This window comes from Crinia signifera, chromosome 11 (genome assembly GCF_055691185.1).
Source record: "Crinia signifera chromosome 11, ASM5569118v1, whole genome shotgun sequence".
In the NCBI taxonomy this organism is placed as follows: Eukaryota; Metazoa; Chordata; class Amphibia; order Anura; family Myobatrachidae; genus Crinia; species Crinia signifera.
In genome coordinates, this window is record NC_139227.1 from 66,286,449 (window position 1) to 66,301,421 (window position 14,973).

The window sequence follows — 14,973 nt, forward strand, 5'->3', positions numbered from 1 at the left end:
AAGGCGGTGTTGGGTAACAAGGAGGGGTACTGCCTGGGGTACTGGTTACAGGAGGTGGAATTAGGGGTGTTCTGTAAGCAATGAGGATGGAAAGGGAGTTTATGAAGGCAGGGAATGAAGGGAGGGCTAATGACAGAAGGCAGGGTATCTGGAAGCAGGGGAGAGGTAGGTGGGTGAGCAGATGGATGATGTAAGGAGGCAGGCAGTGGGTGTATGGGGGGTTCTGTTAAGGGACAGGGGTTGTGGAGGTGCCTGTAGGTGGTAAAAAAACACATAAATATCACACACTCACTGTATTTTAGCTAGCATCGACAGTATGAACAGTAGCATTGACAGTATGACCAATACGGTCACACCCCCCCCCCCCCCTCAATTCACCATTGGCAGTGTTTATAATTGGCTGGTCTCTTCCATGTTGATGCAGAGAGAGAGAGAGGGGAGAGAGAGAGGGAGTATTTGAAAGTCACAGAAAAATTAAGTTAAATTAAAAAAGTTTGCACTAAAGTAATTAAATACACATGTACATTAAATGGAAATGAATAGTGGTATACCAATCTATAAAAGTCATAAGTGCGAGATTATTACCCATGTCATAGCCGGTCCACCAGGGTCTGTAACTGCTTCATAGATTCTAAGATCATTTCTACGCTGTTGAGGGGTCATTGGGAACCTGAGAGGGAAACCGAGCAACACAGCATCTGCCTGCTTCACCCCTTCGCCTGTAGAATGTTATAAGACAAATAACAATATTAAAATAAATACCAAATGGAAATCTCTCCTATTTTAGGGTTTTCAGAAATAGTGATGCTGCTGGTGATCAGCCACAGATGCTTTCTTGAAACTTTGCTATGGGCCTGCAAAGTTCTAGTTACACCCCTGGTTGACAATGGTTATGTCTGTGGTTCTGTGTAGGAGCAGCTTACTCTGGGCTACTGTATGTGGCCAATTATGCTGCTGGATGGGGACATGCAGCTTGTTCCAAGGGGACTGTGTACAAGCAGCTTATTCCCAGGCAAATTGTTCTCTGGGAAATAAACTTTGATTTAAGACAAAGTCATAGAAACAAAGAAATGGTTTTGTTTTAAATATAAAGAATTTGTGTTACCTACATGAGCAAAATTAAGAAATAAATAACACTTGTGGTAAACTGGGTGTAAACAGCACATAAAGTGGCAATATGCATTCCCCAGTGTTATTCGATGCTCCAACCCCCAACCGTGGCACTCGCCTATCACCCGATTCCTTAAAAAGTGCTCTCGCACTGCTGAGCGCTTCTGGAAGAAATCACGCTCCCTTGCGGATTATCTCCATTTCAAATTCATTCTTTCCTCCTTAAGCTCTGCCCTTGTTCTGGCCAAGGAATCCTACTTTAAGTCCCTCATCCTTTCCAAATCATCCAATCCCTGCAGGCTCTTCGCCACCTTCAACTCCTTGCGCTCCCCCCCTCCTCCAGCTCTTCCGTCCTCCATCGTAGCCGCTGATTTTGCTACCTACTTTTCAACCAAAATCTCCTCTCTCAGGACTGCCATCACTGCTGCCATGACCTCACCCTCTCCCTGCTCCCCTCCTACATCTCCACTCCCCTCCTTCCAACCCCTGTCCTCATTTTACCCCACCACTGCTGCTGAAGTCCACTCCATCCTTCAATCCGCTTCTCCCTCCACCTGCCCGCTCGATCCTATCCCCTCCAATATTATCCGTCGTCTCAGTCCGTCAGTCTGCTCTCACCTGGCTCACCTCTTTAATCTTTCCCTATCCTCTGGGATCTTCCCTTCCTCCTTCAAACACGCTCTTGTCTCCCCAATTCTCAAAAAAATAAATCTGGACCCCAACTCTCCATCCAACTACAGGCCCATCTCCCTCCTCCCTTTTGCCTCCAAGCTCCTAGAACGCCTGACCTATAATCGTCTCCTAAGCCACCTTACTGCTAACTCCATTCTAGACCCCCTCCAATCCGGGTTCCGCCCTTTACATTCCACTGAAACTGCCCTGACCAAAGTCACTAACTATCTACTATCGGCTAAATCCAAAGGCCTCTTCTCTATCCTCATCCAGCTTGATCTGTCGGCTGCCTTTGACACTGTTGACCACCCTCTCCTGCTCAACACCCTCCGCTCCTTTGGCATCACTGGCACGGTCTTCTCCTGGTTCACCTCATACCTCTCTGATCGCTCCTTCTCCGTCTCCACTCCGAGTTCCTCCTCTCCTACTACCCAGTCGGTGTTCCCCAAGGGTCAATCCTTGGCCCTCTCCTCTTCTCCCTCTACACCACCTCTCTGGGCACCCTCATCAGCTCCTATGGTTTTCATTACCACCTTTATGCTGATGATACCCTAATCTATCTCTCCTCCCCCGACCTATCCCCATCACTCCTGTCCAAGGTCTCTGAATGCCTCACGGCCATCTCAGCCTGGATGACCCAACGCTTCCTGAAACTAAACATGGCTAAAACTGAACTTCTAATCTTCCATCCCCCGAACATCCCCTCTTCTCCCACTATCTCCATCAGCATTGGTGAAACCGAGATCACCTCCACCGACCAAACGCGCTGCCTCGGTGTCATCATTGACTCCTCCCTCTCTTTCACCCCCCACATTCGTGCTCTCTCACAGTCTTGCCGCTTTCACCTACGCAACATCTCCCGGAGAGGAGAATATAAAAGTCGGCAACCCTGGTTTACACCCAAGTGTTATTTATTTCTGAATTTTGCTCATGTAGGTAACACAAATTCCTTATATTTAAAACAAAACCATTTCTTTGTTTCTATGACTGTCTTAAATCAAGGTTTATTTCCCTCCCTCAAACTACAATATTTATTTAATAATTAGAAACTTGGGTTATAGGTTGTTAAAGTTACCTGTTATGTAGCCATCATATTCCGGGTGGTAATTCAACTCGGGGTCAAAAGGCACTTTAATTTTGCTTGCTACATCTTTCCAAGTGTCAGGGATGGGATGCTGCAAATCTACAGCAAGGTCTATGGAAAAGTTTAAACTAGGGAAACAAAAGGATAGAAATTTTTTTTTCTAGAAAATGTTAGTTTCTAAAATGCAATATATTGTTTCTGTCAATATTTCCAATAATTTATATTATTTGCGATCTGGGCAATATTACTAAAAGAAAAACCCTGTAGTGAACCATGTGATAATAATGCCAGATTCAGATGGCAAATCACAGGACTCACATGCTAAATCAGGTGGCAGGGACCTGGCCAGTGTGATTAGCTATGTATTCCAGGTGAATGCTAGCGAGGAGGGGGGTGCCGACATCAATGGCAGCGGCACTTGCACAGCATAGCAGCGGGGTATTATTTCAGAAAGGGTGGTAGAAACTTGTCGCAAGGACAGAGCTTTGTCGCAAGCTCTGTCCCTGCATCAGATATTGGATACAGTCAATTATCGCATCGCGAGGTGGGCTGATATTATCGCAGCGCATCCACATTTTCATATGCGGATGGTGGTAAATCGGCCCCTAAGTGTTAATAACCATAGCAGCTTTGCTTAGTTATAAGCAGTCAGTCAGTGCAGCCACGTGTTTGTACTGTATAAGTGTAAAATATTGATGAGCAGAACTTATCAGAAGCCAGGAATAAATAAATAAATAAAATAAATAAATAAATAAATAGAATAAATGTAATTACCAACTAAAAAGATTATATTGGTTTTGGAGGTTTCTGTTTAGTATTTAGTACTTGAGTACAACACTTTCCTCATAATAGTGACAAGGAGCATCAGAACTAAAGGGTCTAATGGTGTGTACACACGGGCCGATATGGCTTCCGATGTTGCCAATATAGTGAACATCGAAAGCCATATTGCATGCGCGCTCCAGTGTGAGTGCAAATCGGCAGTGAAATAGAGAGGGCAGGCAAGACTATATAGTGCAGATCTGCACTATATAGTCCATATTGTCCCTCTGCATGCATGCCATGCGATGCGAGTGCCGATACGATCTGATCGTATCGGGACTCGCATCTCACGGCATATCCTGCCGTGTGTACACACCATAATACAGAGTACTGTATGCCTGTTTGCAGAGCGCATGTTGTATGGTTCCACACTGCCCATGCTCTGGAAGTTAGTGTGCGCAATATACGGGTGAGGCAAAGTCATACATGTTTCCATCATATTAACCCTTACGCAATGATCATTTAGGGTGTGTTGAGGCAGTGGTGTTCTGTACAGGGTACAACATACTGTAAGTGAAAAGATATCGGTTTGTCTTTAACTTAATATAAAGTAGGTGTAAGTGCTCACTGGTGATGATTAGTTGGAAACCCGTCAAAATTGTAGCAGTCTCTATGCTATATGGGTTTTACCTTGAATACAGGCGAGTATACATACGCACAATTAATTCAATGTTATACTATTTCTAAAAATACATCTCAAAAACAGTGTATGGGGTTTTCACGGGTTACATAAAAATGTACAGAAAAGAAAACGAAGAAAGAAATACAAATTCACAAAATGCATAAGATAAAAATAACAAAAGGATAAAAGGTAGGATCAGAGAGGATACCGTGCTAAAGACCTTACAGTCTAAATCCTATCTAAATTTAAAAAAAATATTTCTGTGATAGTTCAGCTTTGGAAAATGGGTTTTAAATTAATAGTAATTATACTAAATGACATGAAATGTATTTTCATACTAGCTAACTTACAGTAAATGATCTATACTAGTACTGACATTTTATTTTTCTATAATTATCTACTGCCACCTAAGGGTTATCATGGTGAGTTGCAGTTATTGAAATCAGTTGCACGTTACAGTACTAAGTGCATCAATTTATGGAGGCCTGGGAACTGCATTCTGAAAGACCTTTTACAGGTATCGTCCATACCTGTAGTGCATGGGTGATCCCTTGGAAGTGCAAGGAAATTAGAAGCTACATCTTACTAAAATTTCCATTTCTTTTTAAGCTTCCTATATTATTACACTTGGGACCTTTTTCAGGTCCGTTCACAGCGGCCGTTCGTTCACACCGGTTCCGATGTTTGGCTTATGCGCATGTGCAGCCGCATTTCTGCGGACGTGCATACGACAGGTGAGTGTGGCCAAGGCGAATAGACTGTTTGCCGGATGCATGCACCCAAGGTTGTGGGTGGTGGGCAAGGGTGGGGGTGGGGGGCTGGGAGGGGGCAGTGAGTACTTGCCCATGGAAATGCCCAGCATTTCATGGCCATTCCCATAAAAATGCTGGGCGTTCCCATGGTAATCGCCCGGTGATGTGGGCCCACCCAGTTCCTCCCAAATGTGCCTGCATATATAAGTGACCTGAGAGTCACTTTATATATGCGTGCATGCACCACACCTTTCGATGATATGTGGGAGTTTCTCCCGGCCTGCGAATGGATGGTTATGTAAAATATCCATTTACAGGCCGTGCGAACATGCACGGCGTGTGGTCTGCCATTGGTAGGGTGGGTTCTGGTGGACTAGCAAGGGTGGGAATTCGCATCCGAGCAAGTTAACCAGAATAATCCCCTTGCTCCGTACAGGCAGGCGTGGGACATGGATGAACTTACAGGCAAAATATACTGTGCTCACTGTACTCTTGTGTTCCTGCAATAAGTTATAGGTTATGTTATAGAATTTAGAACTATGGAGGTTATGTAGACCCGATTCCAAGCTGCTTTTTTTCTCAAATGGACAAAACCATTCTGCACTGCAAGTGGTGTGGATGTAACATGTGCAGAGAGAGTTAGATTTGGCTGGGGTGTGTTGAAATCTAAATTGCAGTGAAAATAAAGCAGTATTTACCCTGCACAGAAACAAAATAACCCCACTCAAATCTAACACTCTCTGCACCTGTTACATCTTCCCCCCTGCAGTGCACATGGTTTTGTCCATTTGAGAAAAAAAATCAGCTTTGCAATCAGATCTGAATCACCCCCTACAGCTGAACATATTAGTCAGGGTATGTGCAGTCCTCACCTGATCTGTGCCAGAGCATTTGTATAGACGGAGTTATCTACATCGCTGTGGTATTCATCTGGAGGCATCACCCCTGTGGCAGAACAGAGGAGAATGGCAATGACTCAGACAGGAGAGTAATACAGGTCAGCACCTCTCAGTCTAATACTAGCCATTCTCCAAAAAGTCAATTGAGCGCTGGTCTTTAATATTATTCCAACCTGCTGCTGAGACAGAAAGGGGAAACCTGCCCCTTTAATTACAAAACTAAAAATATATAAAAATGAAACCACGCTGGTTGGAATATATATTTTTTTCTTAGTTCAAAAGTTCACATAAAATACAATAAACACGCAATATTGGCCAATATTAATTAAAGTCTAATAAAAAAACATAATTCATATCATTCCTAAAACTGACATTTTATGTAGAAACTCTTAAAAGGGCGCAATGTTAATCGATTTTGTTAGTAATATAGCAATAGCAGTCCTTGTTAATGCAGCTGCAAGTGCTGGATATTTCTGTAGATGTGAACACATAAGAATCAGTGACTGCACATACATAGCCTCCACCTCTGAATCAGGCTCACAGGCACTATGCTTCTTATGTGTCACACAACAGGTTTTGTTTGCTGACCGCTCTCATACACATGCAGAGATGCCTCAAGTTTGCAACCTTACTATTTACACTGCACAAGAATAAAGCGATAGTTTTATTGAAAAAATAAATAAAAGAGGGGGGAGTTTAATATAGAAAACTTGCCAGATAGTACATTGTGCGGCCTTCTGGGGAAGAGAAACTGGCATTGTTATTGAACATGTTAGTCAGTCAGCAGCTGATAACAGTAGCGCACACAGGGGGGGGGGGGGGTTTCTGAGTACCCAGAAACCCCCCTCCCCAGGAGTCTAAAGGCCCTAGGCTGAAAGCTGAGGGTCCCCTCTTTTCATGGGTATAAGAATTTTTTAAATCGGCCCTTGGGAACCAGAGATATCTGACTTAAAATCAGTGGTCCCCATCCAAGCCAATTAATTGCTCTTCCCAGTCAGATATTTCAGGTTCTTTCTGACTTATAGTTTTTCTGAGGGTATATTCCAAAAGCTGGGACTCTCCCCGTTTGATGGACACTAGTAGCTTGTCTCTACTGTTCCCAGAACCAGAGATATCAGCCTTCCAGTAGCTTGTTACTGCTCCAGCTCCACAAACCTGGTATGTAGTTTTATATACTAGGTGGCAGATTGCTCTGCCTCCTGAACTCTGATCCCCTAGTCCCTAGTACCATTTGGTAGGTGGGATTCTCTAGTTTTTAATTCCTTTAAAATCTAATAAATCTATGGTACTTATGTAGTATCTGGGCTGCCGATTTTTTGATTGTATGCCTTAAGTTAAGGCATACAATCAGATGCGATGCGATGCGATATCGCATCGCATCGCATCGCATCCGATATCGGATGCGATGACCCGATTTTTCCATAGGAATCAATGTTAAAATGATTCCTATGGAAAAATGGGTCCTTTTCATACCCCTACTATCCAAGTGGGCATGGAGTTGGATATAAACCTGTGGCGAGCGTAGCGAGCCACCGAGCCCGAAGCGTGGCGAGCGAAGCGAGCCCCGCGAGGGGACGGTATTCGTCCCCTCGCGGGGCTCGCTTCGCTCGCCACGCTTCGGGCTCGGTGGCTCGCTACGCTCGCCACAGGTTTATATCCAACTCCATGCCCACTTGGATAGTAGGGGTATGAAAAGGACCCATTTTTCCCATTGAATTCCATGTTAAAATGGACTCAGTCCATTTTAACATTGATTCCTATGGAAAAATCGGGGCATCGCATCGCATCGCATCGCATCGAATCGCATGGTCGCATGCGATGCGATGCGATCTCCCGATCCGACCCGATTTAGAAATCGGCAGCCCAGATACTACATAAGTACCAAATCTATTTCTGGGAACTGGAGATATCTGCAGTCAAGCAAGCTTTCCTCCCACCAGAAAATGTATGGATAATAAGCCCACTCCACTATACACCCCTCCTCTGCATATTAAACATCCTCTACTACCCTGGAAGTTATGTATCAGGGCCCCTTCATTCAGCCAAATACCCCCTTCTCCCACCCCATCTCCCACCATCTGTGCAGTAATGGGGTAATTAGTGGAAATTACTGATCCAGGCCCTACATGCTGAGTGGTTGATATAATACCCCCTACCACCTGCGGGACATCAAAGCTTCCCCCACCCCTACCGCTGGAGGATCGGTAGGGGCCCCAATACATTGCTATGCCCAGGGGTCTACACTGCTGTTGACAGTATATATATGTATGTACAGTAGGAGCACATCTCATCTATCTTCCTTAGGCCATGGATATCCTATTGTTCTCAGCTGCAATACAATACATTGAACAATAGAGTAGGGGATTAGCAGAGTAATCCAATTACTCACTTAATCCTATTATAGGGATAGAGGGCCGTGGCTCCCACATATATGTATGTGTATAATATATATATATGTGTGTGTGTGTGTGTGTGTGTGTGTATAGATATGTATACATATATTTATTATTATTATTTATATACATTTGGTCTATCTTTAATACTTTAACTGACCCGGCTTATACTGGGTCACTTAAGTGTCCATCTCCGTGCTTTGCTCCGTCCCTCTGGAAACCCCCTTCTGAAAATCCTGCGTTTGCTCCTGGATAACCAGGACACCAGCATGGAACAAAGTACTTAAGGCGGCATAGTAATACAGCAGGAGGTGGCTGTGCTCCAGCAGCATCATCCAACAGCCTCTGTACCACCCATAATAGATAAATTCACTAAAATCGGATGTTATAATGTACGACTTTTTCCTGGGGCTCAACCAATGTAACGGTGTGCATCTTTAATACTCTAAATGCAAATTAGATCTGACCAATCACAGTATTTTTAGACCAATAAGCGTGTGGCTTTTTTAAACCAACCAGGATGTAATGGGAGACGAGCTGGAGAGTCTCACACCAAACAGCTCTATATAGTTGGACATAATTAAATTGGGGTTTTTATTGGATAATTTGTATTTGGCATTGCTGAAAATAAATGACAAGTACACAAATTCTGTGTGTAATTGCGAATGCATCTGCATACCAAATTATGTTATTGTTTATCATAACATTTTGTATGCAGATATATAGTCACAATAACTTACATATTCCCATTGTGAATAATATGCATTTTATGGGAGAAAAGTGCAAAAAAATAAAATAAACAGTATATGAGCGATTTTGAGAGATCAAACTTCATTTTTTTTATTTTTAAAGTTAGAAATAATGCTAAAATTAAATATTTGGGTACTTGTTTCCTAGCACGGCCACCCCGATTTGCATCGGGGTGGTCGTGTCGGAAAAATTGCGTCGGTCGCATCGCATGCGACCAAATCGCATGCGATGCGACCGGCACGACCGACCCGATTTTTACATTGAATCAAATGTGAATAGGGTCCCTGGGACCCTATTTTACATTGGATTCAATGTAAAATATTCCCCAGACCCCCAATTTTACCCCCTCAACGCCACCCCACAATTGACGCCAACCCGAAGCGTGGTGAGCGCAGCGAGCCTGCGAGGGGCGGCGGTGCGCGTCCTCCGACCTTTTCATACCCCTACTATCCACGTCGGCGTGGAGTTGAGAATATAAAAAGTGTGGCGAGCGCAGCGAGCCACCGAGCCCGAAGCGTGGCGAGCCCCGCGAGGGGACGCGTATAACTTCACAGGTATACGCGTCCGCTCGCCACGCTTCGGGCTCGCCACACTTTATATTCTCACTTCACGCCGACGTGGATAGTAGGGGTATGAAAAGGTCGGAGGACGCGCACCGCCGCCCCTCGCGGGCTCGCTGCGCTCGCCACGCTTCGGATTGGCGTCAATCGCGGGGTGACGACGGGGCCATATACAATGTGAAATGGGTCATATTGGCCCATTTCACATTGTTTCCTATGTGAGATGGACTTAATCAAGTCCATCTCATCTAGTGCCATTATAATGGCACAAGACCGACGCGATGCTCCCGATTTCAATGTTAAAAAATATTTTAACATTGAAGCCTATGGCAAAATCGCGGGCATCGCGTCGGGGGCAATGTTAATGGCCGCGACTGACGCGATGCCCGCGATTTTGCCTTTGCCGGTAAAATGGACCTGATTTCAAAGGAAATCGGGTCTATCGTGGGCATCGTGTACCTTAACTTTAAGGTAGACGATGCCCGCGATTGTGGCCGTTCTAGGAAACAAGTACCAATATTTGTTGCAAGTTTGCTGTAATTGTGTACTTTCATTGATTTTCAGCTGTTGTGATAAACAATAACATAACATAATTTGGTATGCAGATACATTCTCAATTACACACAGAATATAGGCATATCAGAGCATTGCATGCAACTGTATATGCATACCAAATAATGTTACACTGTTTGGCAGGGTAACGCTGTAGAATAACTTTTTGTATGCAGACAGTAGCAGTAACATACAGAATATAGGCACGCTGCAAATAATTGCAATCAGCAGATGCTGCTTGTGCGTTCAATTCGTATCCCTTTGTGAACAAGACGCATTAGGGGGCAAAGTGCAAAAATTACATATACAGTACATTAGGTATTTTGAGAGATCAAATTATATTTTTAATTTTTTAAGGTTAGAGATAATAAAAAAAAAACATGTTCTATAATTGTGAACTTGTAAGTGATTTTCATCATTGCTGAATACAACTCACCCCTAAAAAAAAAACACTCTAATTATGTGTCACTTTATAGAGCAGTTTTGTGTTAAACTTTTCTAACTCGGACTCCACTGTGTCGTATGTTTAACATAAGGAAAACATCTGGATTCAACTTTTTACCAACGACACATTTTCAGAGCCAAAAACATTAGACTCTTAATGAACTTGGACACTATAGCAAAATGCAGACTGTGAAAACAATTAGACCACAAATATTATTTCGTTATATCCTGACCACAGAGTCTATTCAGCTAAAGTCCTGTATTTAATGTAATTGCTATACAGTAAGAAATCCCTCTTCTCACCAACAGGCCTGACCTGATGCTGGAAAGCTGAAACTGGCACTTCATACTCATAATACGATACTAGTGGAAGACTGATCCGGTATATTGGTATGCATTAGCCTGACACGTACAGTACCTGTGATATGATAGCACTGTTCCTCCTCACTCCACACAACACGACTGCACCAGTAATCAGCGATTGCGCTCACCACATCCCAGCCTCCGCTCAAAGCAAAAAAGTCTAAATCCTAAAAATGTAAACAGGAAGAAGAAAACGACTAAACATAAATAAATACAGTCATTACTATTTGTCTTTTCCAGGTGTGACCACTCTTGAATGCATGGAGGATTTATCTTAGTGCTGCATTGTCACAGTATACTGATCCCATGGCTGTCCAGTTATTTATCTACATCTCAAGCCCATACCAGCAGACAAAAAGCAGGATCCATTTGGAGAAGATATAGTTAGGACTTTTGATAGATTATATATGAGTGCTGATCATTGCCTATACACTGCTTCTCATGTGCCCATGTTACTGGACACGTGGGATGATGCAGCTCTGCCATGAACCCAGAGCCGGATTAATGGGCCTGGAGCTGGAAATGTTCATGGGCCTATTATGAGAAGTAGAGGAGGTGAGGCCAATCCCATGTATGCAGATAGAACCCATACACTATAAGCCTGGATGTCTCCCTAAATATATAAAAGTACAACATTTGCATAGATGTGTCAAATAAGAATGCAGTTTTGATACTTAGGATTTATATCCAACCATCATCATGTTGTTATGGTGTTGGGCCTATTGTTATGTGGAGGCCTGGAGCTGCAGAGCTCCATCAGAACCATTAGTAATCTGTCCCTACATGAGTCCATCATTGGTGAGGTGTCGATAAACCATCCATAAGGAATTCTCCAGACCCTGCTATCTGGAAAACATTCAGCTGGTTGTTTTCTACCTAAGTAATAACACTATAAAAATGGTCAAACACAATTAAAAAATTTTTTTAAATAAAAATGTTGTTATATCAGGGATGTAGTCAGCGGGTTCACATGCAAAATGTCACATGCCATTATGTCAAAATAATAATGTGGATAGATATATATATATATATAGATTTAAAATATCGACAATCAGAATGTCAACACATGAAATTATGGTTAGGCTGCATTTAAGGTTAGACGTAGTGTCAGCAGTCTATACCACACTCCTCAGTCCATGCCACAGAAATGATAAGGAGGGAGACAGGATCCAATGAACAGAGGAGGGCGCCATGTGTGTGCCAGTCTACTGTGCATGTACAGGTTTCTGGAAACATGGCGCCTGCAATGTCCCAGCAACTGGGCATTTTCCAGGTATTTTTTGCCTCAGCTGCAGTGCCAACGTGAGACGTAAGGTAAGCTAATAAACATTGGTGCAGCATGTGCTATGTGGGGCCCCCCTGGACCCAGGGGCCCATGTGCACCACACACACACACACACACACACACACACTGCACCCATTATTCAAAGATTGGAAGAAGTAAAGATAGAAATATAAAAAATAATTTGAAGAAGGAATCCTTTATAAAATGGCAAAATCCCTAAAAACATCTATAGAGTAATAATTGCTCAAAATATTTTATTGCTGGAATTAGTAATAGATACCATACTATATATATACCTTTGTCATGTGATAGTATTGTTTAAATGCCATCAGGACATCACCATTAATGTGAATTTCCTGGTCGCCATATATTTTCTCTGGACACACCTCACATCCGGTTACAGCACTTTCCCATGGGAACTTTGCACCCTAAGTTAGAAAGGACATTACTCATTTACCATTGAGACAAAAAAAGGCTCATTTGCCATTGAGACAAAGTACATTCTAAACCTTGTACATTCTAAACCTTCAACATTCAACTTATATAAGATGAGAGATAGAGAAGTTGCCCATATCAGCCAATCATAAAGAATGTACTAGATTCATTATACGTACAATGTGACTGGTTGCTATGGCAACCCCTTGTCCTCTTTAGAAGGTTGGATACATCTCTCCCTTGATAGTGGTGTTACTTTGGTTCTGTTATATGCCCTTAATAGGAGAGAAATACTGTTCCTAAATAAACCTCTCCAAAAAGTTCACATTAAAGAAAGTTTGTTTGTTAGGGGTGTCTTTACTGTTGCCCCCTGACCGCAAACACTACTACTAAGAGGTCCCCCTTATCGTCATTCAATATTTCTACAGCTGCTTATAAACTGCTAGCCAAGTTTGGCATTTATGACTCTTGCCAGATTAAACAAACAAAATCTCAGGACCACACATTCTATTTCCATGTTCAGAAATAACACTTTTATAGGCATAAGTTGCTTTGTGATAAATGGTCCCTGCAACATCTCGCTAACCTCTATTCATTGTCTGGTCTTACCATGCTCCCTTGGTTTGGTGATGAGAACCCATTGCTAAGAAATGTATCCTCAGACTTTGGCAACTACATAACTATGTGATCACAGAAGATGTAGGAAAGCAAGTTATACAAGATGCCTTATCTTCATACAAGCTTTCAGGACAAGTCAGTCAGTCTTTTAAACACAGGTGCCCCCTTGAAGGAAGAGGCAGCTATGCAAGGTACCGTTAGAAACAGGAATGCGAAGTAGGAGGTCTTTGGAACCCAGATTCCCCATATTTAATCCAATGGTCCTAAATTAAAAAAGGATCTCATTAACGCTCAAAATGGATTAAGGCCGGCATCCATCTAGGTTACCTAGAAAATGTGAACTATTTGTGGCCCTGAAGAGCCATTGCTGAGGAAACAGGGCAAGTAAAAACTTTGGGGTATGAATGCAATGAACTGTACTAAATATTTATATAATACTCATAAGGTTTGGACTTCAAACCTCATAGATATTCTAAATCAATTTGCCTCGTGCTCTCTATGATCTCAATACATAGGAATATATCCCACAGCCTACTGATACATTTTTTGGAGTAGCTGGATCTGCCTATATTAGCCTGGGAAGAGGCTCTTTCCTCTGACTGAAGGGCTAAATGTGTTAGTTTTGTTATCATATTTTTACTAAAAGATTCGGCCCATGGCACAGATTACTTCATTAATAACTTAATACATCCCCAAAGACAATCCCCCCCCGCCCCCACCCCCAAGATGATGTTGGAAAATCAAATTATAATGATGCCAAAGCCAGGAGTGTAATGCCACAGTTATCACCCTATAGTCCTCTTCAATCTCAATATGCCCCTAACAATACAAGGCAGCTGTTTTATATATGATAATTGCACAGGATGCCTGCAACCCGGAACCCTTATGGGCCCCATACATCAGCAATCACAATTTATGGATTTTCAGATATAGGGATATTTTGGCCAGATAAATGGATTTTACAATCTATCTGACTTTGCCCACACATTACAGATTTATTTCAGTGATCGGCAGATTTTTCCATCTAAAGATTGCATCTTCATATCTGGAAATTGCCCCAATCGATTGTCATTTCAGCTGTTCATAATGTAAATAGATGAAGACGAAGAATTGGGAATGCCCACACATCTAAAAAAGATCCGCAGATAATACCAGATTATTAAACATGTTTAAAAACCTGATTAAGCAATCGATTGGCGATTTTGATTGGGATTGCCAAAAGGGGGAGCCCACACTTCTAAAATTAATTGTGGCAACCATCTCCATATCTGAAAATTGTCACAATTAATTGCTGATGTATGGGGCCCTTTACTCCTGGCTTTCTCTCTATGCTGAAATAGCCTTTAACAGATATTGCTCGGGGTAGGGGACATACTGTATATGAGCTAACAAGCTTGAAAGGTTTGGTTTTAAAGGTTTCCTTAGTTTTACCGGTATTCAAATCTCTTGGCCTGGGTCTTTATCAGCGGATGCCTCTCCTCAACTTTTACATTAAGTACTGGGACCAGGCAGGGCTGCTCTCTGTTGTTACTCCACATGGCTCTTACCATGGAGCAACTGGTGGAAGCAATACCATCAAATCATCTTATTACTGGGCGTGTTATTGGTGACT

The 14,973-nt window shown here is 42.7% G+C and overlaps 1 protein-coding gene across 2 annotated transcripts in view; it reads right to left on the minus strand.

Annotated features, from left to right (window-relative positions):
* The window catches only part of PGGHG (protein-glucosylgalactosylhydroxylysine glucosidase), a 58,376-nt gene that overhangs the window by 24,883 nt on the left and 18,520 nt on the right, over positions 1-14,973 (minus strand). For both annotated transcript variants that reach the window (XM_083163988.1, XM_083163989.1), the window contains exons 6-10: positions 12,605-12,736; positions 11,079-11,190; positions 5,935-6,007; positions 2,858-2,994; positions 586-719 (exon numbers count right to left, since the gene is read on the minus strand). In XM_083163988.1, the coding sequence (XP_083020114.1) occupies positions 586-719; positions 2,858-2,994; positions 5,935-6,007; positions 11,079-11,190; positions 12,605-12,736 (588 nt within the window). The remainder of the gene's footprint in view (positions 1-585; positions 720-2,857; positions 2,995-5,934; positions 6,008-11,078; positions 11,191-12,604; positions 12,737-14,973) is intronic.